The sequence below is a fragment of the Equus quagga genome, chromosome 2 (genome assembly GCF_021613505.1).
Source record: "Equus quagga isolate Etosha38 chromosome 2, UCLA_HA_Equagga_1.0, whole genome shotgun sequence".
NCBI lineage: Eukaryota > Metazoa > Chordata > Mammalia > Perissodactyla > Equidae > Equus > Equus quagga.
Genome location: NC_060268.1, coordinates 181,429,754 through 181,456,146, shown reverse-complemented (window position 1 = coordinate 181,456,146; position 26,393 = coordinate 181,429,754). Strand labels below are relative to the sequence as shown.

The 26,393-nt window shown below is 41.9% G+C and overlaps 1 protein-coding gene across 3 annotated transcripts in view; it reads left to right on the top strand.

Moving 5' to 3' along the window:
• The first annotated feature begins 1,619 nt into the window (after window positions 1-1,619).
• C2H10orf143 (chromosome 2 C10orf143 homolog) overlaps window positions 1,620-26,393 on the top strand; it is a 37,058-nt gene continuing 12,284 nt past the window's right edge. For all 3 annotated transcript variants that reach the window (XM_046654986.1, XM_046654987.1, XM_046654988.1), the window contains exons 1-3: window positions 1,620-1,739; window positions 24,133-24,297; window positions 24,406-24,468. In XM_046654986.1, coding sequence (XP_046510942.1) covers window positions 1,671-1,739; window positions 24,133-24,297; window positions 24,406-24,468 — 297 coding nt within the window. In that variant the 5' untranslated portion in view covers window positions 1,620-1,670. The remainder of the gene's footprint in view (window positions 1,740-24,132; window positions 24,298-24,405; window positions 24,469-26,393) is intronic.

Genomic DNA, 26,393 nt, shown 5'->3' with positions numbered 1-26,393 from the left:
AGTTCACACATCCACCACCTCACAGGGTTAACTTTTTTCTATGGTGACAACTTTTAAAACTCTCTCTTAGCAACTTTCAAATACATAACAGTATTGTCAACTATAGTCACCACGCCATACAACACATCCCCAGGACTTACTCATCTTATAACTGGAAGACCTCAAGGGTTTTTGATACAGGATTGTGAACTGGCAGTGGCAGTATTAGTCCTAAGAGCACTAGTAGGAGCCATACACCATTCATTGAGAACTTAGCTCCTGTCAGGCATTGTTCTAAGTACCTGATATGTAAATACCTCATTTAATCCTCAAAATGCCCTATGAGTCATCATTATCTTTTATAAATGAGAACACAGAAGTAGACTAGCTACTTAATGTGCTGAAGATCACCCAGCAAGTAGCCCAACTAAGTAGGGTGTCATGCATTTCACTATAATGCTTCAGGAGAGGGCCTTTTAACAAAGGATGCCTTCAACTGCAGCAGAACGGGAAACTCACAGTGACTCAAATAACAGAGACACGACAAGGAGTCTGGAGACCGGTGGGCAGTTAGCTGTAGGTGGGTTCAGAAGCTCATTTGTTCGGGCCTAGGTGCTACTTTCCACTAGGTTTCCCACCAGCTGCCCTCACGGTGACAAGGAGGCTGCAGCAGCTCCAGGAAGCTTACACTGGAAACAACAGTAGGGAAGAAGACAGTCGCCGCCCATCAATCCCCTTTTAACAGGAAAGAAAATCTTCCCCAGAGCCCTGTGCTCAAGAGACTTCCTTTACTTCTCACTGGCCAAGACCAGGTCACCCGCCCACCGCGAGCAATCACCGGCAAAGGGCGGGCTTGGATCGATTTTAATTAGTCAGAAAGGGTCCCGGGGCGGGCGCACCAGAGCAGGTAGGACCGGAGCTCCGCGTAGGGCGGGGCGCGCGGTGCGGGGCGAGCAGAGCCCGAGCACGCTCCAGCCCAGACCGACTCCCGGTCCCCGGCTCAGCGCTGGGCTGGGGGCGACACCAGTTGTTTTGGGGGCGCCGAGCCAGAACCACCCCCGCAACGGCGCGGGCGAGAGGCCTCGGTTTCCCCTTCCGCACAGCTGAGTGCTCCGGCAGCTCACCGCTCCAGCCTGTCACCACGCACCGGGGAAGAACCGGCTAGAGACCATGCCTCCCCGCAGATGTACCGGGCTCCCCTCCCGCCCGGAAGCGAGGCCAACTCCCCAGGACTACAACTCCCAGAGACCCCCCCACAGGCTCGCCCATACTGATTGGCCCGCTGCGCCATCTATCAGCCAACCAGCCGCAGGAAGTCGGCTGCAGCCTGGGCTCAGCGACCAATGACAAGAGAGAGGAGGCGGGCGCTCCTGCAGCCGATCGGAGGTCGGTAGTTGAAGCGTGGCGGGACCCTAGAAGAGTAGGTTCTCGAAGCCCCACGGCCAATTCGGTGATCAGAGGAGCAACACGCCAGCCCTCTTTGCGAAATAATGACCTGGCCAGACATCCCCGAATGCCCAGAAGACTCTCTTCTCCGCTACTCCTGCCTGCGGCTGTATTGACGCCCCGCCCCCGTCTCTCATTGGCCCCCCGGGGACACGTGGGGGAAGAGGGCGTGGACGCGCGGCGTGGGCAGGGCCCCGGCCTCAGGCGGTGATGGGAGGCCGGTCGGACTCGGGTTTGGGGCCGCAATGGATACCCAGGCGCCGGGCCGGTGGCGACGGCGGAGGCCGGAGGAGCTGCAGGTTCCGGGGGACCCGGTGAGCCCCCGGGGCCTCGGCGTTGGGAACGGGAAGGCGGCACCGCTGGGGGGCCCCCAGTGGGCCGAGGCTCCAGGCGGCTCCAGGCGGCCTGGTCAGGGAGGAGGCCTGGTGGGAGCCGCCCGCATGCACTTGTAGGGGCGGGGCCCGGGGTGGGCGGTGCCGTGACATCGCCCCTCCGGCGTCCCTGCGTTCGCGCCTGCGCAGAGATGGGGGACCCGGGCGCTCCAGGGACTGCACAGCCAGGTCCCTCACTCGTGCGCGGGGCTCCGTGCCAGACCTGGTGGATTCGGGGTCTACGTCGGGTGGTGTCCCGCGGCGTCCCTGAGTCACGCCTCCACGTGCAGATGCCGGGCTGGGTGTGGTAGGGGTGCCAGGTGAGCAGACACACGAGTCGGGTCTCGGTTGAGTGCTTTGACGGGAGAGAACAGGGTAAGGGGAGGTGGTTGGTGATGGGGGCCCTAATCAAGATCGGGGTGGGTGGGTAACAGGTCTGTGTGAGACTAGAAGGGAAAACAGCATGTATAGGAGGTAGGAAAGCGCTTAGCCTTTTAGCGAACTGGAAGAAGTCCTGTGAGATTGGAGCTGGAAGGCAGAGCCTCTGAGCAGCACTGTTATCGTCCACCTCTCCTTGCGAATTGCTGGTTTCGCTCGATCTCGGTTATTTCGTGGTTCCTTGCTAAGAGCAGCAATGAGCAGCCAACATACCCAGCATCTGAATTTTTTCTGTCTGCTTCTTCTAGACCTACAGGCTCGATAAGCGCAGGATCTGTCTTCCAAGTTAATGCAGGCATCGTCTTTCTCAAGTGTTTTGCACACCATAAGGAGTGACTAGCTTTCTTCCCTGCAACATCTGTTTCCTCACCACCCACTGCCTGACCACGGAGACAGTGTCACTTATGTTCTGTCACAGCAGCACCCCACTTCCAGGTACCATATTACTAGGGCATAGGTTAAACTTCTGTAACAGCGAAACTTCAAACCACATTGGCTCCAACGAGGTGAAAGTTTGATTCTCCCACACATAACAGTGTGGAGGTGAGCAATCCAGAATGCAGGATCCTAAATGTAGGTATGGGGCTGGTGGTACCCAGATCAAGGACATTCCGGGGTCCCGGATCCCTTCTGTCTTGTGGCTCTGGTACCTCCTGGGTATTGTCCTCTTCTACGAGGTAAATGCTGGTTCATTACTAGTGTGCACATTTTGGGGGAGGGGGACTAAATAGTAAAGTGACATGATCCTACTGACATTCTAAGATCTTACTCTGGCAGCTCTTTGGAAAATGAAAGGGATAGTGATGTTGGAGGAGGTCATCAAGAGGATGTGACATCTTGTTGATCCTTGAGCTGGACCTAGGCGATCAGAGACTCCTCACCCCCTCCTCTGTCCTTGGAATGTGTGTTCTGCCTGCTGTTCCCAAACTAGGAGCTGGTTTCAAGGACATAGGCTTGAAAGAGTAAGGTGGTGTTCAGACCGTCTGGACTGATTACGTGACTGAAGCCAATTTAGGCCTCTATAAACAGATCTTCCTTGACTTACGATGGGGTTATGTCCCGATAACCCCATGCTAAGTTGAAAATATCATAAGTCGAAAATGCCTTTAATACACCTGACCTACCAAACATCACAGCTTAGCCTAGCCCTGCTCAGAACATGCTCAGAATTCTTACATTAGCCTACAGTTAGGAAAATCATCCAACACAAAGCCCATGTTATAATGGAGTGTTGAATATCTCATGTAATTTGTTGAATACTGTACTGAAAGTGAAAAGTAGCACGGTCGTGTGGGTGCAGAGTGGTTATAAGCACATTGGCTGTTTACCCTCCTGATCATGTGGCCAGTGGAGCCCTGGCTCTCTGCTGCTGCCCAGCTTCACGAGAGAGTGTCAGACCTCATATCACTAGCCCAGGAAAAGATCAGAATTCAAAATTAGAAATACAGTTTCTACATGAGTCCCTATCTCTTTCACATCCTTGTAAAGTCAAAAAATGGTAAGTCGATTTGTAGCCACCCAAGACAAGCCTTGGATGTAAGTTCCCTTGCTTATTAAATCTGCCACCTACCCATCTGGGCTGAGTGGGCTGCCTCTTTCTTCAGTCTCTCCTTGCCCTCTGTCCGGGGGCCAGTTCGTGAACCAACAGGAGGTCAGAATGAAGGCAGGGAGGAGTGTATCGATGATGAGAGGCGACAGAGGGAATGGTGCAGTGGTGAAAGCAGACACTTGGCTATATGTTTTGGAAGAAGAACTGACAGGCTTATTGGTGGAGGGCATGTGGAAGGTAAGGTCGGGAGAGGGGTCCAGGATGCCTCCCAGAGTTGTGACAAGCACCTGGGCAGGTAGTGGTGCTGCTGTTGAGAGAAGATTGGCGTGAAACTGCAGGAGAAGACGAAGAGTTCCGATTAGGCCATACTAAGTTTTACGTCTTTGAGATGTTTCGCAGAGATGTGGCAGATACTGCTAGTCATTGAGTGGTTGCCACGTGGATTATCTGGATTTCATAACAAGCTGTTATACTCATGAGGAAACTGGGGTCAGAGAGGTTAGTCAACTGGCATAAGGATACACAGCTAGGAAGTGATGGAACTAAGTCTTAAGCCCCGCTCTCTGCCTCCAGAGCCTGGAGCTACACAGCTCCCCTGCGGGGCTTGTGGAACTGAAACAGAAGGCTTCACAACGAAGTCCTAAATCGGCCATAAAATGAAGGGTGAGATGCCATGGGCTGTCAGGTGGGGAGCCAGAGGTCATTATTGATCAGAGAGAACCGGAGAGGCTTGATGAAGAAACTTTGAAGGATCTTTCAGATTGGAATTGCTGAAATTACATGCCCAGCTTGAGGTTGCAACGCTTCCTGACTGTTACCAGAGAAGGATGAGTTGGGTGTTATTGCCGTGGTGTGTATGGCCTCCTAACTTGATCAAATTCTTCTTTATGTTATATCGTGTCCTAGTCTTTGATTTAATAATCCAGCTGGAGTTCAATAAAGCATCCAAGTTCTTGTCCCACGTTTTCTCTTCTCTTTCTCACACACACACACCTGCCGGAATTTGGCTGTTTCCTACCTCCGCTGACTGCCTAGCGGCTTACACCCTGTGAATTATACCCCGCAGTGGGGTTTTAGGAACTGCATCTCCTGGGACTCACCTCTGTAAGAGCTTTGCAAGTGATTCTCCCACGGAGCCCGAGGCCGTCTCCTCCCATGTAATCCTGTGAGCTCATTTGTAGGGTTAGCTAACATGGTAACATGCGTAGCAGTTAAGTGTCAGTCTTGTTTCTCCTTTCCGTTGGGCAGACATTTTTTGAGCACCTGTTGTATAGCAAGCACAGTTCCAGGCTCTGGAATAAGAAAAGTGAAGTGAAGTCTTCAGTTGGAGTGACCCTATGACTTGGGGGCCTCCAGTGCCCGGTTCTTTGCAGTCCCCCTGCCCACCACACACTCACCACACCAGATGTTTCAGAAGAAGAGTGCCCAGAACACTGAAGATTTGTGTCCACTCAGCCTTTCATATCCGCGAAGACTCTCCTTCCGGAAGAGCTCTGTAAAGGCAAGGTCTCTGGATGGAGCGACACCTGAGACACCTGGGCTCAAAACATCTGAGTTGGGCCAAGATCCCTTTCTTCAGCTTTTGATTCCTAGGGATAAGCAGCCATTTCCTCTGTTGTAATTTCTTTCCATTCTTTGTCACTGTCCTTTAGAAATAAAATAGGAGGATGTATTAATTCATTGCCTGTTCCAGGCTTTTTTGCTTATCATTTTTTTTTTTAATTTGGGTGAGGAAGATTGGCTCTGAGCTCACATCTGTTGCCAGTCTTTTTGCTTGAGGAAGACTGTTGCTGGACTAACATCTGTGCCAGTCTTCCTCTACTTTGTGTGTGGGACACCGCCACAGCACGGCTTGGTGAGTGGTCTGTAGGTCCACACCTGGTATCTGAACCCGAGTACCCCAGTCCACTCAAGTGGAACACACAGAATTAACCGTTATGCCACCAGGCCGCCCCCAATTTTTGTTTTTTATACCATTATTGGGGTATAACAGACTGCACATATATAAAATGTATAGTTTGGCTTTTTGGCTATTATGAATAATACGTTTATGAATACTCATATACAAGTTTTTGCATGGACATATGTCTTCATTTCTCTTGGGTATTTATGTAGTTGTGGAATTTCTGGGTCATGTAATAACTGTCTTTAGCCATTTGAAGAACTGGTAGATGATTTTCAAAGTGGCTGCACTATGCACATTCCCACCAGCAGTGTACAAGGGTTCCGGTTTCTCCATATCCTCACCGACACTTATATGTATTTTAATTATAGGTATCCTAAGTAGATGTGAAGTGTTATCTCTGGTTTTGCGTTTTTCTGATAACTAGTAATGTTGAATGTCTTTTCATGTGCTTCTTGGCCATTTGTATATCTTCTTTGGAGAAATGTCTATCAGATCCTTTGCCCATTTTTTAATTGGGTTATTTGTCTTTCCTTTGTTGAGTTGTAATAGTTGTTTATATATTCTGAATACAAGTCTCTTATCAGATAGTTGATTTGCAGATTTTTTCTCCCACTCTGTACCCTTGTTTTCTTCTAAAAATCATGGTTTTAGCTCTCGCATTTATTTTTTTTTCCAGTTTGTTGAAAAATAATTGACATACATCACTGTATAATTTTAAGGTATAGTGGTTTTAATGGTTTGATTTACATGAAATCTGTGAAATTACTGAGAAATGATTACCACAGTAGGTTCAGCTAATATTCATCTTCTTGTATAGATACAATAAAAAGAAAAGAAAAAAGGAAAAAAATTTTCTCCTTGTGATAAGAACTCTTAGGATTTATTCTCTTAACAACTTTCCTATATGTCATACAGCGGTGTTGGCTGTAGTCGTCATGGGGCACATTGCGTCCCTAGTACTTATTTATCCTATCACTGCAGGTTTGTACCTTTTGACCACTTTCCTCCCATCCCCCTCCCTCTCCGCCTCTGGTAACCACAAGTCTGATCTCTTTCTGTGAGTTTGGTGTTTTGTTTTGTTTTTTAGATTCTACGTATGTGTGAGATTATACAGTATTAGTCTTTCTCTGTCTGACTTATTTCACTTAGCATAATGCCTTCAAGGTCCATCCATGTTGTTGCAAATGGTAGGATTTCCTCATTTTTTATGGCTAGATAATATTCCATTGTATATATATGCCACAACTTTTTTATTCATTCATGGATGGACGCTTAGGTCGTTTCCATATCTTGGCTGTTGTAAATCATGCTGCTATGAACATAGGGTGCAGGTATCTTTTCCACTTAGTGTTTTGGTTTCCTTTGAATATATTCCTGGAAGTGGAATTGCTAGATTATATGGTAGTTCTATTTTTAATCTTTTGAGGATCCTTCGTACTGTTTTCCATAGTGGCTGCACCAATTTACAACTTCATCAACAGTGCACAAGGATTCCCTTTTCTCCACATCCTTGCCAACACTTGTTTCTTTTTGATGATGGCCATTTTAACACGTGTGAGGTGATATCTCAGTGTGGTTTTAATTTGCATTTCCCTGGTGATGAGCGTCTTTTCATGTACCTGTTGGCCTTTCATAGCTCTCACATTTAGATCTATGTTCCATTTTGAGTTAGTTTTTGTGTATGATGCAGGGTAAGGTTCCACCTTCATTCTTTTGTGTGTAGATATTAAGTTGTCCAGACACCATTTGTTGAAAAGACTGTGCTCTCTCCCCGTTTAATTGCCTTGGCATCTTTGTTGAAAATCAGTCCTCTGTAAATGTGAGGATTTTTTCTGGATTCTCAGTCCTGTTCCATTGATCTGTGTGTCTGTCCTCAGTACCACACTGTCTTGATTACTGTAGCTTTGTAGTAAGTTTTGAAACCTGAAAGTGTGAGTCCTCCAGCTTTGTTCTTTTTCGACGTTGTTTCGGCCATTCCAGGTCTGTTGAATTTCCATATGAATTCTTGGATCAGCTCATCAATTTCATCAAAAAAGCAAAGAAGTCCACTGGAATTCTGATAAGGATTGGGTTGAGTCTATAGATTTGTTTGAGGAATACTACCATCTACAATATTAAGTCTCTGATCAGTGAACATGGGATATATTTCTAAGTTTCATTGATTTTTCTCTATTGCTTTTCTATTTACTGTGTCATTAATTTTCACTCATCTTTATTATTTCTTTCTACTTATGTTGAGTTCAGTTGTTCTTTTGTTTCTAGTTACTTAAGGTGGAAGCTAAAGTCATTGGGTGGAGACCTTTCGTTTCTGATGTAGGCATTTAGTGCTATACATTCCCCCTGAGTTCTTCAGTGCAAATTTTGATTATGTTTTGTTTTCTTTCTTTCTTTCTTTTTTTCTTGAGGAAGATTATCCCTGAGCTAACGTCCATGCCAGTCCTCCTCCACTTTATACATGGGTTGCTGCCACAGCATGGCTGATGAGTCGTGTCTGTCTGAACCTGGGCCACCGAAGCAGAGCACACCAGACTCAATCACTATGCCATGGGGCTGGCCCCTGTTTTCATTTTTTTTTGGTTCAGACTCCTTTGTAATTTTCCGTTTGATTTTTTCTTTGATGCATTTCTTATTTAGAAGTGTGTTATTTAGTTTCCAAATATTTGGGGGTCTTCTAGAGATATTTCTGTTATTGCTTTCAAATTAATTTAGTCCCACTTTGGTCAGAGAACGTATTTTATATGACTTGAGTTCTTTTCAGTTTACTTAACCTTCTTTTTTCTTTTTCTAAAATTTAATATTTTTATTTTATTATGGTAAGAACACATAATATGATATCTATCCTGTTAACTAATTTTAAGTATACAATAATATACTAATGTTGTCTATAGGTACAGTGTTGTACGGCAGATCTCTAGGGCTTATTCATCTTACTTAATTGAAATTTTGTGCCTGTTGATTAATAACTCTGCGTTTCCCCCCCACAGCCCCTGTTAACTAGCATTCCAGTCTCTGATCTTATGAGTTTGACAATTTTAGACACCTCGTGTAAGCAGAATCACGTGGCACTTGTATTTCTGTGTCTGGCGTATTTCACTTAGCCTAACGTTCTCAGTATCTACCCATGTTGTCACATGTTGCAAAATTTCCTTCTTTTTTAAGGCTGAATGGTATTCCATTGTGTGTGTATACCACATTTTCCTTATCCATCAATCTGTTGGTGGACATGTAGGTTGTTTCTACATCTTGGCTGTTGTGAATAGTGCTGCTCTGAACGTGGGAGTGTCAATATCTCTTTGGGATCCTCATCTCAGTTTTTTTGGATAAATATCCAGAAGTGGGATTGCTGGATTAAGTGATAGTCCTATTTTTAATTTTTTGAACAACCTTGATACTGTTTTACATATGAGACTTCTTTTATGACCCAAAATATGGTCAGTCTTGGGAAATGTGTATTCTGCTGTTGTTGTGAAGTGTTCTCTAAATGTCATTTAAGCCAAGTTGGTTGATAGTTTGGTTTAAATCTTCTGCATCCTTGGCAGTTTTCTTCATGTTCTATCAATTTTTGTGAGAAGGTATTGAAACCTCTGTAATTCTATATTTGTCTTTTCTCCTTCCAGTTCTATTAGTTTTTGCTTCATGTATTTTGAAGCTCTTTTATTAGGTACAAATGTGTTTTTGAATTGTATGTCCTTTTGACGAATTGACTCCTTTATCATTATGAAGTCACCTTTTATATCCCTGGTATAATCTATTTTGTCTGATATTAATCTACTTTGATATTTAATAGAGCAACTCAAGCTTTCTTTTGATTAATGTTAGCATTGTATATCTTTTTGCATCCTTTCACTTTTAATCTATTTATATCTTTGTATTTAAAATGAGTTTCTTATAGGCAGCCTATAATTGAGTCTTGGGTTTTTCTTTTTTTATTTCAATCTGACAATCTCTGCCTTTTCATTGGAGTACTTAGTCTATTTACATTTAATGTAACTATTGACACAGATTAAAATCTATTTTCTTGCTATTTGTGTTCTATTTGTCTTATCTAATCTTTATTTACTTTTTCTGCTTTATCTCTTTTTTGGTTTATTGGGGTCTTTTTTTATGATTTCATCTTGTTTCCTTTGTTGGCTTCATGAAGTTCCCATTTTGCTGGTAGGGTCAGGCAGTATTCCCAGCCCTGTCTGAGCACCAGGCACTGCTGTTTCTAGTTCTTTCAGGTGCTTCCTTCCCTGCCCATGGGTAATTCCCTCACATTCATCTGCTGATCAGCACTCAGCTGAATAGTGCAGATCTTTGTGTTTCTCTCTCTGTGCTGCTGTCTTCTCGCTAGTGCTCTGTCCTCTGAGCCTCCCCACACTCAGCATTTTGCTCTCAACTCAGGGAGTCCACCAGGCTCTGCCTCGGTTTCCCTTCCCTGTGCTGTAGCCTGGAAACTCTAGGCAGTGAGGTAAGGCAGATGTAGGGCTCACCTTCTTTGTCCCTTGTCTCAGGGGTCACTGTTCTTTGTTACTTGTTGGTCAGTGTCTTGGAATCCATTGTTTCATTTATTTTGTCCATTTTTGGTGGTTTCGTGCGGGAGGGTGAATCTGTTCCCTGTTGCTCCATCTTGGCCCAACAAGCTGGTTGGATTATTGATTCAAAGTTTAAACAGAAGTTGAAGCACACATACACACACACACACACACACACACTCAATAAAGTTAAGTTTGAGGGACTCCTTGGCAAGTTCGAGAATGTTACTTGTAATTGTTTTCTGCCCTGTTTCGATTTAGAGTATTTTTAAGTTCATGTGGCTTGTGCACTGCAGCAGCATCACTGCTGACAAAAACCTCTAACAGTGAATGTTTTCTGCGCGGAGTGTAGTTTGTCAGCCATTCGTGTGACTTGGTTTGGCCGGGCTGTGGGTTCTTTTGCCGGTCGGACAGCAGCCTGGTGCACATGCTATAGACGGACATGTTTTCCCTTTCCTTTACACTCACACACAGGTCAGGCCTTCAGTCATGATGAGCAAGCTCGAGCTTTTCAAAAAGCCAGATAATTTTGAGTTGCAGTCTGGAATGATTTTCGTGCAACTGTGGAAACTTCGCTGTGAGTAAATTGTAAAGTTCCAGTCTGCCGTTTTCACCAGTTCTTGGTCTTATGAACAGCTGCCCCCATGTTAGAGAGCTGAGGATATTTTATATCCACTCTGCTCTGTGGATAACTTTCGGACCTACCTTTGCTAACACTTGGAAGATTATCCAGTAAAGCTAGTAGTCCTTGTCAGCAACACCGCTTAAACGTATTGATGACTTTACTCCATTTAAGTAACCCTATGGGGTCTAACTCAGGAAGTGAGAAAATTCCGAGTTAAATTTGCTTGTTTCACCCCGTAGGGTGGAGATGTTACTGCTCGTCTGCTGAGTGAGATCCCCACTGTGAGAACCTAATGAATACTAGCTGATGGTGTGGACCCCTGACAAAACCCTTTTATTTTGCCTTTCTTTGGTCACTGTTCATTCTAAATAATTGTAGCCCACTCCTCAAGAAACTACTTATTTAATTCTTTCGCTCATTTTTTTATTTTAGAAATAGTCTGTGGAGCTACTTTCATTGTCTGTTGTACTAAGTTTAACTATTCAGCCATCCTCCCATCTAGAGAAAGGAAATTTATCAATAATAATTCATTTTTGGTTATAGCTCTAATACAGGTGTTTCCTCTGCCAGATGCATATAGCCTGAATCATTGCTAGTTTTTGGCAGACTTCTTTGTATATGACACAGAAAAGTCAAGATAAGGTTAGAGTAAGTTAGGAGGTAGTTTTCCATGGTTGGGGGCTCTTTCAGGTGTCTCTTGTGCTCAGCAGAGACACTGGAGGGACCATGCCTTGGCATCTGCCTCTTTAATTACGAGGTGCTCAGACCGAATGAGGCACGGACCAGCAGGTACTTTTTGGTTGACTAACATGTGAGCTGTGTGTGTATTTAACTGAAAAGAAATGAAGGGAGGTTTACACTAAGACATAAAATTGTTGGTATTTTCAAAGTATCCTTTATTTAGAGGAAATTATAATTCAACTGGTAAAACCTGAGCAGTGTGCCCCATCATTACCCTTCATGGCCATGACTGTGGCTTCCGTCTTCTTAGATTTCTCTCTTGCGCTTATCATTAAGACCACGTTGTTTAGGCTTTTTTTCCCAAGTGTACAATGAAGTGATTTTTTTGTAAATTTAATGGTTGTGCAACCATCACCACGCAGTCTTAAAACATTTCCATCATCTCAGAAAGATCTCTTGTGTCCATTTATAGTCACTCCCATTCCTACCCTACCTCCAGGCAATTGCTAATCTACTTTCTGTCTCTAGTTTTGCTTTTTCTGGACATTTCTTCTAGTGGAATCACACAATGTGTGGTTTTGCTGCTGGCTTCTTTCGCTTAGCATAATGTTTTTGAGATCATTCAAGATGAAGCATGTATCAGTAGCTTGTTCCTTTTTATTACTAAATAATACTCATTGTATGAATATACCACAATTGTTGGTTCATTCATCAGTTGATAGTCATTAGGGCTATTTTCTCTTTTGGCTGTTATGAATAGTGCTGAAAATTCACCTACAGATCATTGTGTGAACATATGTTTTAATTTCTCTTAGATAGACATCCAGGACTGGAATTCCGGGTTCCTCTGGTAAGTTTATGTTTAACTTTCTAAGAAACGGCCAAACTGTTCTCCAAAGTGGCAGCACCGTTTTGCATCCCCACCAGCAACCCGTAAGGGTTCCAGTTTGTCTACATCCTCATATTGTCTGTGTCTTTAATTATAGTCATTCTAGTAGATATGAAGTTAGGTATCTTAGAGCAGTTTTAATTTGCACTTCCCTGGTGACTAATGATATTGAATGTCTTTTCATATGCTTATTGATCATTCATATCTTTTTTGGTGAACTGTCTGTTCAAATCTTTGGCCCATTTAAAAAAATGGCTTTATGTATAATTTACATGCCATAAACTTCACTCTTAAAATGCACAGATCAGTCGTTTTTAGAATACTTACAGAGTTGTGTGACTATCACCCTAATCTAATTCCAGAACATTTTCATCACCCCCAAAAAACCCTGGTACTCATCAGCAGGTACTCCCCATCCTTCTCCTCCAGCCCTAAGCCACCACCAATCTACTTTCTGTCTCTATCGGTTTGCTCATTCTGGACACTTCATATAAATGGAATCATACAATATGTGGTCTTTGTGACTGGCTTCTTTCACTTAGCATATTAATGTTTTTGAGGTCCATCCATGTCGAAGCATGTATCAGTATTTTATTCTTTTTTGTTGCTACACTTAAATTGTATGGCTATACGACTCTTGTTTATCTCTGTATCAGTCGGTGCACATTTGGGTTGTTTGCGTTTTTAGAATTTTGTGGGTAATGCTGCTGTGGACATTCATGTACAAGTTTTTGCACAGACATTTGTCTTGCTTTCTCTTGGGCAGATTCCTAGTTGTGGAATTGCTGGGTCACGTGGTACCTCTGTGCTTAACATTTTGAGGAATGACCAGCTGTTTCCAAAGCAGCCGCACCATTTAAATTCCCAGTAGCAATGAACAAGGGTTCCAGTTTCTCCGCGTTCTTGCTCATACTTGTTATGGTCTGCCTTTTTTGTTATACTCGTTCTAGTAGGTGAGAAGTGGTATCCAGTTGTGGTTTTGATTTGCATTTTTCTAATGACTAATGATGTTGAACATCTTTTCATGAACTTATTGGCCTTTTGTATCTTTAGTTGGAGAAATTACTATTCAAATCCTTTGCCCATTTAAAAACTTATGTGTTTCCTTGTTGAGTTGAAAGCCTTGTTTCTGTATTCTAGGTACGAGTCCTCTATCATATATGATGTGTAAACATTTTCTCCAAGAACGTGGCTTGTCTTTTCACTTTCTTAATGGTATCTTTTGAAGGCCAAAAGTTTTGAATATTGATGAAATCTGATTTATCAATTTGTTTCTTTCATAGATCATGCTGCCAGTGTTGTATCTAAGAAGTCTTTGCCTAACTGTGAAGCACAGAGATTTTCTCCTATGTTCTCTAAAAATGTTTTGCATTTAGCTCTTATATTTAGGTCTCATCCATTCTGAGTTAATTTTTGTGTATGGTGTGTGGTAGGGCCTAAGTTCCTTCTTTGCACGTGGTTATTGAATTGTGCCAGCACCATTTCCTGTAAAGACCATTCTTTCTCCATTGAATTATCTTGGCACCCTGTCAAAAGTGAATTGAACATAAATAGAAGGGTTTATTTCTGGATTCTCAGTTCTGTTCATTTACCTATATGTTATTTCCTATGTCAGTATCAAACTGTCTTGATTACTGTAGATTTATGTTAAGTTTATATTACATTATATTCTGAAATCTTTTTCATACATTGTTTAGTTTTTGGTGCTGCTTTAGCTGTGTTTTTCAGTCTCGTCTCCCCAGTTAGACTGAGAGTACATGAAGACCCAGCTCGGTCGTTTCAGATCACCGGACTTCATGCAAGTTTGTTAATAAGGTTCTTTTCTCAACTGCAAAAAGAAATAAATTTCCTGCCCTTCCTGTGTCACAGGATTATTGTGAGAATCAAATGAAATAAAGGTGGGAACACTCTAAACTGTCGTTTTTATAATTACAAGGGCCATTTATTACCTTTCACTTCTTGTAAGTAAATCTGCATGCCTGCCCTCCTTAAAGTCCTTGGTTTTCAGGGAGGATAATGTAGGTTTACAGTGCACTTGGTAAATCTCGAAGCCTAAAATTAATCCTCAGTATGTCTGCTGTGTGCCTTTGTGGTTTTTATTTTAACTAGAAGTAAGAGTGGTTTTCTTGGGTCTTCTCTGATGGCTTCCTCGAGGTAACTGGCTCTCATAGAAGTGGGTTGGCACTCTTCCTCTGAGCCCTGCCTTCCTTGCTTGTCTCTCAGAAACGGTGTTCTCTTTACCAAGCTGGACTTGGTCACAAGTGGACTGAATGCTCGTGCACAGTGAGTCAAGGAGTCTTCTAAGTGGCCAGCGCTGAATCAAGCACAGCATCGAGATGTTACGATCCGTTTGGTTAAAGTCCTCCTGTGCCCTGAGAGCCTGGGCGGTGAGGACGCAAACCCTGACGTGTGGTCTGCTCTGTGGTTGACGCTGGGCCAGATTTCACTGGGCCGTGGAAAGCAGACCTCCAGGAGCGCAAGGTTGTTTTCCAAATGCAAATGTCATCGAGGAGGAATCTTCACTTGATGGAAACCATGCTTTCTTTCTAAATGGCAGTCTGTGGCGCCTTATTAATTTCGCTCCATCCAGCATTAATGGTTCTGTGTTCAGGGCTGATGGGTGTCCGTATCAGCTACTCCAGCAAGAGTAAATTTTCTCATCTATGGTAGAATTAAAACTAAACTAAATTAAAAACTCTCACTCAGCACACTGTTTCTGCTAACTAGGATTCAGTTAACCAGCGTTACACATTTATAATACAAATGATCTTTAGGATAAAGGCCATTACTCAATAAAAGTTCTCAAAATACCTTCAAAATGAGAGATTAGATTATTGTGTGTGCCCGTGTGGAGGGAGAGAGAGGTACCATTAATTGCATTCCTGAGTTCTAATGCTTTACACTGGTATTCTAATTTACAGTATATATACTTAACTCAATTAGCAAAGATCGTATGTGCTTAATTCAAGGTGTTTAATTTTTAAGAATGCGCTGTTTTCTTACACATGCTTTTCTTTCGAAGAGTTCAAAGAAGCTGGTGTCTTTTTCCTTTATTATCCACGTTCTTCTTGAGCACAGAGAGTGGAAAAATGGGTTTCCAGAGGTGGCTGCGTGCCCCAGTTCGGCCGACAGCAGAGCCGGCCCGGCCTGTGCTTCCTGTGCATGTGCGTACTCCCCCTTCACTTGCTCGCTGCCGTGTTCCCAGGCGTGTCATGAAACTGGAGGGCTCACTCTCGTCAGCAAGGAAACCGAGGCTTTGAATTTCATTTCTGCCCAACTGTGACGTCTTGAACACCCCCTCCCTCCCCTGCGCCTCACTCATCAAGCCCCCTGGAGCCCCATCACTTCCAATGAAGGAAGCAGTCCATGGCAGCAAAGGTGTCATCGCGCCTCCTCACTGGAGGGCACTTGTCTTTCCAAGACCTGCACCAACTCTGTTCCATTGTCAAGGCAACACATACATATTTTACATTTTAATTTATGCATCTTATCAAATGCTCTTTCTTGCTCAACCACGTTCCTGTTTCAGCTGTTCTCTGGCGAGGCTGCTGTTCGATTGATGTTCAGTTATTGTTAAGTAGTGGGGTCTTTGCATATACTCAGGATTTTAATTTTGTTTATGTAGTGCAAGTGCCTTCTTATTTGGGCAGTAAATCTTCACCTGCCTTTATGAAGGCTGACAGAGCCTCTCTAGAAGGGAGTATGAGAGAGTGAATCATGTAACACAAGCATCTCAGAGTTAAAGGCCTCTGCAGCCCTCATTCTCCTTTGGTCCAGGCCAAGCCGTGATAACTGGACTATTTGCCAAGTAAGTTTACAAGTCAGTGTCAGATGCAGTTAGCTCTCCATAAGCCACAGTAAATAACAGAAAGTACAAATAATTTCATCCACTCAGCTGGGCGAGGGCCACCAGGCAGGTGATCCCCACATTCCCTGAGGAGCCCAGCCCTCACCGACCACCAAGGTATCAGCATAGCTCCCCCTTTCGCCTGCTGCAGGTTGTGGGGACCCCACCACCTGAGCCCCTCGAAGAATGTCAGCTCGTCACCATGGAAGACACAAGTCTGCCAACCGTAATGTGCCGAGTGTTACTTGCCCCACACAGAGATGGTTTAGAATGTAGTTCCAGAGTGTTTCAGATTCTACCCAGAAAGTATAGGTTCCAGTTCTTAGTTATCCATCCGTGTCCCTGTGCTTTCCTTTTTGGTAGGTCTGATGTCAAGGGAAATGATATTATTGCTGTTCACCAACTATGATGTTACTTGGGGCAGGGGGGAGAGTTGAAACAGTATAAAATGACATGGGGCATATTTAATATTTCCACTTTTTCCCTTTAGCCCAGAATATTGAAAGTTGTCATTAAACCAATTTTAACACACCACACCTCTTTTTACAGTACAGAGACTGAGCAGATCCTGAATAACCAGAGATCCAGGTCCTTGGCCTTATCTTCCTCAATACTTTGATCTGACTTAAGTGAAGACATAGAAGGCTATTTGCAAAAGTCGTGAAGGTGGCTAATGTGATTACTGCAACAGGCGGCAGAATAAGGATAGCATACTATTGATGTTCTTTTGCACTTTGTTTTTTACTTAACAGTACATCCTGGAAGTCACAGCACAGCAGCCACAGAGCTCTTCCTCCTTCCCATCACAGCTGCATAGTGCTGCGTTGCCTGGATGCTCCGTCTTTATCCAGCCACTGTCCTACAGATGGGCATTTGGGTTGTTTCCAATATTTTGCAGTTTAACCAATGCTGCAGTGAGTAACCTTGTGCATTTTTTTTTCACGTTGTAGGTATACCTGTAGGGTGGATTCCTGGAGGTGTAATTTCTGGGCTGAAAAGTGTGTATGTAACTTTGTTAGGTACCACCAAATTTCCCTGCAGAATTTGCATTCCCACCAGCAATGTAGGAGATGTCTGTTTCTCAGGCCTCACCAACAGAGTCAGCATCACGCTTTAAAATTTTTGCTGGTCTGATAGATGACAAACGGTGTCCTGATATTACCTTAATTTGCACTTTAAATATGAGTGGGTTTGAACATTTTTTCATATGTTTGGGGCCATTTTTATAACTTTTTGTCATCAATTGTTCATGTCTTTTTTCCTATTTGTCTTTTGGGTTTCTGGTCATTTGTTCTTCAATTTGTATGAGAGTTTCATTTATTAAGGTTGTTAGCCCTTTTTCTGTGGGATATGTTGCAAATATTTTTCTCCAATTTGTTAGTTATCTTTTTTTTTTTCCTGAGGAAGATTGGCCATGAGCTAACTTCTGTTGCCAGTCTTCCTTTTTTTGTGCTTGAGGAAGATTAGCCCTGGGCTAACATCTGTGCCAGTCTTCCTCCACTTTGTATATGGGTCACCGACACAGCATGGCTGATGAGTGGTGTAGGTCCATGTCCAGGATCTGAACTTGCAAACCCGGGCTGCCAAAGCAGAGCACATTGAACTTAGCCACTAGGCCGCTGGGGCTGGCCCTGTAAATTATCTTTTGACTTTGTGTAGGCTTTGTTTTGTTTTGCCCTGCAGATATTCTTTATTTCTGTGTAGTTAAATTTTTCAGTTTTTGTTTTATTGCCTCTGGATTTGAGTCAGAGTTGGAGGGTCTTTCTCTACACCAAGGTTCAGGAGCATTCACCCATGTTTGCTTCTAGGAAGGCATAGTTTCAGTGTTTTACAGTTAGATCACTAATTCATTTGAGGTTCATTTTTGTCTGTGGTGTGAGATACAGATCTAGTTTTACCGTTTTCCAAATGGCTTCCCACTAGTCCTAGCACCATATGTTGAAAAGTCCGTCTTTCTCCCAGTGGCTGGAGATGCCACATTTCCATATACATTCAGATTTATTCCTGGAGTTTTTATTCTATCCCACTGGCCTATTTGTCTGCTTATCACCAGGACCACTCAGTTTAGTTATAGAGTCTTTATGGTATGTTTTAATGTCCAGTAGTTGTGGTTTTCCTGGCTATTCTTGCGTGTTTGTTTTTCCATGTAACCTTGAGAATCAACTTGTATAAGTCTATGCAATAGTTTATTGGTATTTTTACTGTGATTATGTTGAGTTTATAAATTAGAACCGTCATCCTATAATGTTGAGTTATCCTATCCAAGATTAGGGAATGCCTTTTCATTTGTTCATATCTACTTTTATGTCTTTCAAGAATGTATTAAATTCTCCTCGTATAGGTTTTGTTCAATTCTTATTAAATTTATTCTAGAGGCTGGCCCCATGGCTGAGTGGTTGAGTTTGTGCGCTCTGTTTCAGTGGCGCAGAGTTTCGCTGGGTCAGATCCTCAACGCAGACATGATACTGCTCATCAGGCCACGCTGAGGTGGCATCCCACATAGCACAACCAGAAGGACCTACAACTAGAATACATAGCTGTGTACTGGGGGACTTTGAGGAGAAGGAAAAGAAGGAGAAAAAAAAAAGATTGGCAACAGATGTTGGCTCAGGTGCCAATCTTAAAAAAAAAAAATTTATTCTAAAACATTTAATCTTTGTTGTCATTATTTTAAATGGAGTTTTCTCTAACTACTTACTGTTTTATATTGGAAAGCTGTTGATTTTTCTATGTTAATTTTGTATCCTGCCATTCAACGGCTTCTTTTATTGAGTTTTGTCATTGATTCTTTGGAGGTTTCCGGATATACTTTATGATGTCATCTGCAAATAGATAGTTTGACTTCTTCACCCATTCTTATGCCTCTCATTCCTTTCTATTTTGTAATAATGTTAGGTAACAGAAAACCTCTAGAACAGTGGGTGAACAGAAATGGACAGTGGGCATCTTTGCCTTGTTCCTGATCCTAGTGGAAATGCTACTAGTCCTTCCCCATTGAATAAGACACTGGCTTTAGGATTAAAGTATGTGTATTTTATAATGTTAAGAGTATAACCCTCAATTCCTGTTTTCTTTAATTTTTATAAATGGGGTTTTAAATTTTGTGAAAATCTTTTTCAGTTTCTATGAAGATCCTATTATCTTTTCCTTTGGTTTATTAATATGGTAAATGACCTTGGTGGATATCCTGATACTGAATCCATCTTTCATTTCTGGAAAAAATCCTACTTGGTCGTGGTATGTAGTTTTCTTATTGTGGTGTTGGATCCTGTTTAGTATTTAATTTAATATTTTTGCATTGATATTCATGAGTGGTACTGATCTGTAGTTTTCTTTCTTTGTTGTCTTTATCTGGTTTATCAGTGTTATATTTTGCTCTGTAAAAGGAGTTGGGATATTTTCTGTAGTTCTCGGGGCTCTGGGATAATTTGTGTAGAGCATTGGGACTGTCTGGTAGGTTCAGTACAATTCACCTGTGAAGCCATCTGTCCTGGTGCTTCTTGGGGGGTCCTTGTTTAAGAATCCTCTCTGGGTCTCCTATGGAATTCATCTGCCTAAGATTTGCAACTCTAATAGGGTCAGTTTTGGTCATCTGAATTTCCTTAGGAAGTTATCCATTTCATCTTCCTTTTCAAATTCATTTGCACAGAGGTCTGCAAAGTAGTCTCTTAGGATTTTTAAAATTTCTTCCATTTCATTGGTTATTTCCCCCGTGCCATTTCTTACTCTCTAAGTTTGTGCTGTCTTGCTTTTCTCTTGATCAAGTTAGCTGGTGGTTTCTCTATTTGGTTAATTTCCCCCTCAAAACAACCCAGGATTTTGATTTATTAGTTAGATCCACTGGTTTTCAACAGAAAAACCTCTCCCTCATAAATCAGCTTTTCCATCCCTATTTCCTTCCTCATGTTTTCTTTTGGATTACTCTTGTTCTTTTTCTTGTTTTCGTGCACTGACATTTATTAATTTATTAATTTTATTCTTTCATTTTTATTTGTAAAAGTGTTAGTATAATGAGTTGTTCTCTGATTACTGCTTTAAATGCATTCCATAGATTCTGATATGCAGTGTTTTTTTTTGTAATTATTTTTTTAAAATTCTGTACTTTCAGATTGTATTTCCTCTTTCACCTGAGAGTCAATAGTAGAATTTTTAAACATCCAGGTGGGGATGCCTTTCTGTTTTTTGTTTTTGTTAATAATGTATAGTTTTACTGCATTGTGATCAGAAAGTGGTGTTTTCAATATTTCTACCTTATGGAAATTATTGTGTTTTCTTTGTGAACTAATATATGATCAGTTGTTGTGAACGTGCTTTAGGTTCTTGAGAAGAATGTGTATTCCCTGTTAATCAGGGTGTGGAGTTCAATATATATACACAGATCTACCTTGATTGATGATGTTGTTTAGATCTTCCATCTCCTTACTTATTTTTTGCACATGTGCTCTGCCTTGTACTAAGAGTGGTACAGTAAATCTCCTGTTATTATTATGTTTCTAACTATCTCCTTGCATCTCCTGTGGTGTTTGCTTCATAGAAGTGGTGGTTGTATTATTTGGTACATAGAGGTTCACAAACATCATGTCTTCATTGTGGTCTGTGGCTTTTAGCATTAAATATGTCCTCTGTTGTGTTTAATGCTTTGGGGCTTGAATTCAATTTGGTCTACTCCTGCCATCTTTTGTTTTCATTGGCCAGGTATAACTTTCTCCATCCTTTTAATTTTCAGCCTTTCAGAATTACTTTTTTAGGAGTGCCTCTTATATACAGCATATAGTTGGGTCTTGTTTTGTGAGTCAAATTAAAACCCTTTTTGTTTTAATAGGTGAGTTAAATCCATTAATATTTATTCACAGGGCTGATCTGTTTGCTTACAACTCTATCATAATTTGTAATTATGTGTATTTTGTTATATTTGTGGTTTCCTTCTCTGTGAGATCTGTATTCTTTGATCTTTTATTGAGATTTTTAAATTTGGGTGTAAGAGGACGTGTATTTTCTAGTGATTGCTTTTGTCTTTAAACCTATTTTAATGTCCTTAGGAACCTGTTGTATTATTTAACTCTGTACTGTCTCATTTATCAGTTTTTTCTGGTACTGCTTAACACACATCTGTTGCTTACACAGTATTGTCATATACATAATCAGAATTTTTCCTCTTTCCCTCCTCCTCCATTTCCCATTTCTGCTTTGTTGCAGTACATAATATTTGCATATTAGTCTTTCAGCCTAATCCCACTTTTATTTTAGTCCTAGAGGTATATCTAAATACTTTTAAATGCTTACCATACATCCTTTTGCTGGAATTTTCCCAGTCATCACTTGGTTAGATAAAACTTACCCTCACACAGAGTCCTCCAGAAGGGCTGATGGATGTGGTGTTCTCTAAGCTTGTGTATTTTGGGAACTGTTTTTCTGTAGCCTTGATGTTTGAAGGACAGCTTGTGGATTTAAAATTCTTGGTTCATACTTTCTTTCAGTGAGTTTTAACAATGTTGGTCCGTTGTTGTCTTACTTACTGTTGGTTTTGAAAAGCCTGATGCCAGCCCAGTTCTTTGCACGCTCATTGATCTCTTTGCCCAGGGGCCTTGAGGATTTATCTGTGAAATCTGAGCGTTTAATCAGGATGTGACTCAGAGTCGGTCACTCTGGGTTAATTTTCCCAGGCACGTGTGAGCCCTCTCATTTCCAGATTCAATTCTTTTCCTGTTTCTGGAAGTTTTCTTGGATGATAGTTCTAAGTATCAGCTTTGTTCTGTTGTTGTGTTTTCCCTTCCAGGAGCTCTGGTTTGTGAACACCATTCCTTCTTTGTCTCCCATTCCCACTGCTTTCATTTTACCCTTTTACTTCTTTCTTTATGTCGTTTTCCTCCTGTTGGTCGTGTTCCTGTCTTTCCTCAGTGCCCTTTATTAATCTTCATTTGAACTTACTTTGCTCAGGCGCTTTGTAATGTACTCCTCATTTCTGCAATGATTTTGACTTTTCCTTCCATCACTTTCCGGAGCTCATTCAACTCTCTTCCTTTCTCCCTTTCTGTCTTTAATTTTGCATTTCTAGTTCAAGGTGGTTTTTCGAATCCTCAGATGTTTGTTTGAATATGTTTACTTGTGTTGCTGGAGTGTTGGATTAGAATTTTCTTTGCTTCATGGTTGTTTTCCAGGAGGACATTTCTGTGGTGTGGGGGTGTTTCTACAAGGTTGCTAGCCCAGGCACCTCTGGCATCGGCTGGCTGGCCAAGTCCAGGCGCTGCACACTTGTTTGTTTTGATGACTGACGGGGGAGGGGTGCATCTCCTGGTATTATGGTCCTCTTTTCTTGTAGTGCCCTAAACTTTCCCTTTTTCTTCTTTTTATCTTCACGACCCAATTGCCAAAGGGCACTTCTGCCTTCCTCTTTTGCTTTTTTTCTTCGCCAGAAGCTATGGGCTTTGAAGGATGCCTCTTTAAATGGTGTCTGTCTGTTTAAACTGTGTCGACTCTGGGATCCCTTCCCTGAGTCCAGGCTCTGTCCGCCCAGGTGCTTTCAGAGCTTTTCTGGGGGCATGCAGGTCACGCTCACCCCGTGCTCGTCTCCCTCTTCTGCCCTCACTCACCAGAGCTCACGTTGTGGGTGTGGGCGGGCAGCACGAGGGGACCCCACACTGGGATCTGGTGGCTTTTCTCTTTTCACTAGTGTTGTTTTCAGATTTTGGCGTTTTCTCTCCTTAAGTTATGCCAAGGGTGTGGTTTGATGTGGAATTTACTCTCCCCTTTGTGTACTCATACCATTTGGGAAGAACTGCAGGGAAGTAACTGAGCTACATGATTGCCCGCGTCTTCAGCCACTTGGAGATCAAGCACTTCTCCCAGGAGACTGTTCTGCCTGGTTTAAGGGGCTCAGAGTTTGACATTTTTCATTTTAATCTTTAAGTATCTGTTTTAAGACATGTTAGAGAACAGTAAAACTAGCAGTCTAAACCCATGATACAAAGTTTCTGCATTGAATAAATCCATTAAATTTTTAAAAAGTCAACTTAGAAAATATTAAATAAATAATAGTACAGATAATAAACAAGTTTGGCACAAATATGATAGTTTGCAAGTGACTGAAGTTGTGGAGCCGCTGTTGTAACTGGAAGTGTTTCCCGCGTCGGGCAGGAGCTGTCCAGCTGCCGGGGCTGTGGGCTGGCCAGGGAGCCAGAGGAGTCTGGCTGTGGGCAGAGGACGACTCCATGGCCATTTGCAAAGGTCCTCCCACCTCTGCAACCTCTGTGGCAGTGAAAACATTGTTATCCTGCAAAATACACAAAGCCTTAGGACTTGGAGAGTGAATAATTTTTCCTTTAGCGTTAGAAGATTGCTTTGGTGATTTATCTTCTTTAGTTCATGGAAAAGCAGAAACCAAATGCTAACTTTCCCAAAGGTTATCTGTTAGGGACATTGTGTGCAACTTTTGAAATAAATAACCTGAATTTGCTCTTCAGTGTCACTAAGAGGAAGGATTATTCACATGTGAATTATTCATATTGTATTAAGAAAGTATGTAGCTTAACACTGGGCAACATATGTTGAAGCATATAACTAGCTTCTTGAACAAAATTTATGGGGTTTTTACATTTTCAATATCAGTAAACCAGTCACAATAGTTTATTGCAGAAGTTTTGGCCAAAACTGTTAAAATGACTATTTATAAAGCTAAGTAAATATCAGACAATGCCAGAAATAATGAGGTTAAATGTAATTGATGGTTGTTATTCCTGAAAGATGAAGTTTACAGTCCTCTCCTCAAACACCCTATAAACTTTCCCAGCTCCACAGGGTCTGTATTTGCAGCTGAAGTTTTCAGAATTCAATTCAGTTTGAGTGTTGTGTGCTTTATGAGGCCATCTCAGGGAAATTTTCTTGTTGCAGAAACGGGCATGCAGAAGACTAGACGCAGCTGTGCAGGAGTGGGGCTGCACCCAGGTGAGGGCCAGCACCCTGGGCTCCTGGAGCGTCGAGGAGCTGGAGTTGAAGCACAGAGGCTGCCCCCTTGCGGCAAGGCCAGAGAGCGGCCAGGCGCGGCCCGGCACGGGGGTAGGTTCCTGCTGCCACCAAACCCGCTGTGAACCCATTTAAATATTTTAATAGAAAGTATAAATAGTCGTTGTTCTGATACATCTGTGGCTGTGATTTGTTAAATAGATTCCTCAGAATGGTGGAGGGAGCTTGGCCCAGCCTTGCCCGAGATGTGTTGCGGGAGAATCTGTAAGTGCCTTAACCTTCTTACTGTGACATAAAAGGTAGACTTGTTTTTAAATATTAGATCCATAAAACAAAGTTAATAAAAATGGCAGTTACTTTTCTAAGGAACGAGGGATGTAAATAAAAAGGTGTGGATTGATTTAAGCTTTTCTTAGCATTCTCCTAGGGTGCCCACTAATTTGTTTCCAGCTTCACATTAGAAATAGAAATTGAAAATACATTTAGAGTTCTTTCTAAAAGCAGGATTCAGGGAAGGGAACAGGGCACTGGATATGGTTAAAATAGAGATCATTTGAAAACATCTTGGAGAAAAGACTTACCCTCATTTAATTATCCAAATGGGAATCAATTGTTGTTTTTTCTTTTCCCTGTTTAAGCTTTTCTTTTATGTTTCCATAAACTTCTCATAAACCACAGATTTCAGAAGGAGAAATGCAGTACTCACATCATTAATTCAAAGTAAAGGGAGGTCTAACCCTGCCAGAGTCAATTCTCAGTCTCAGACTGGGTGGAATATCATAAAGTATACATTAGCATAATAATACCTTTGTTATTAATTTTGAGCTTATTCTAAGGACAAGTTAATATGTCTTTGATAACCTCTGTAATTCCTGGGTTTTTTTTTTTTTAATTTTAAATTTGGAACCTTAATACTGCAATAAAATAGAATTGTGTTTAATTTCCACACAGAAACCAGGAATGTGTGTGTGTGTGTGTGTGCGTGTGTGCGTGTATGTCTGTGTATTTCTGCGATTGTCCCCTAAAGATTTTTAGAGAAACATACTGCTCTGTTTTTGATAAGCAAAGATTGAGTCAATAAATTACAGAGCTCTTCAATTGACACATTGTAGGCTACTGTGTTTTACAGTGATAGGCAATGATTTTGTGTTAAACCAAGACCTAACACTGTGTCAGCTATCACCCACGTGGACCTCTAATTGTCTAAAGTCATTAGACAAATCTGAAAGCAAAGCTTCTTGTCAAACCCGTGCTATGAAGGTGTGCTTTTCTATTTTTTGTGCTCTCTTTTTCGGGAAAATTTCCACAGGCCGTGTTGCATTCCATGGAGTAAGTCTGAACAATGGTGAAATCAAAGATCCACCAGTTTGAACTTACTGTATTTAGATTGATTTGTATAATTGCCAGACAGTCCCTGGAATGCAAATAAATGATATTTACCTTGAGAAATCTGACCTCATTCTGGGTAAATTGCGTGAATGCTCGGGACTAACTGGTAACCTCCCTCGTTCTCTTCCCGTTTCCGTGCAGTGTATCTTTCAAATCCCGCGTCCGTTGGGCAAACACTTGGGCTATAATATGGCTTCTTAATGCTCCGAGCCGTGGTGTTCTGACATGAATGGCTTAAAGGGAAAAAACTTGGCTCAAGCAACTGATTGGATCATTTTGGCTAATATTCTGTTTGAACAACAGTACCTGTTTGATTAGGATTTTTCTTTCCTTTGTAATTCCCCAAGCTTGCCTCTGTTATGTTTCATAGGAAATGAATCTATGAGCAGAAAACCTATGTTGATATGTAAATATATCATTTTTTCGTTAATGCTCGATATTCTTTTCATCTAAATTTCAGAAACCGACTTTAAAAAATCAGTTTCCCTTTATTTGTAGTTATTCTCAATAAAATTTCACCCAGGCTTGGGTGATTTAATATTTACACCCACTATTTCTAAAAGTCTTATGTAAATAAAGATTGAAATGTGAATTTGAAAAGTCACACCTCTTGATATTTGAACAGACTATAGCTGCATATATCTTCTTTTTCTAATAATATGGCTAGTTTCCCTCCTAAGCTTTTAAAATAATAAGACACTATTTTTGTATTCTAGAACATCCAAAGGTTCAGTGTTAAATAAAAAGCAAATAGTATTTTTAGAAATGCAAGATCCCAGGGAGAAGTGCTTAACAGGAAT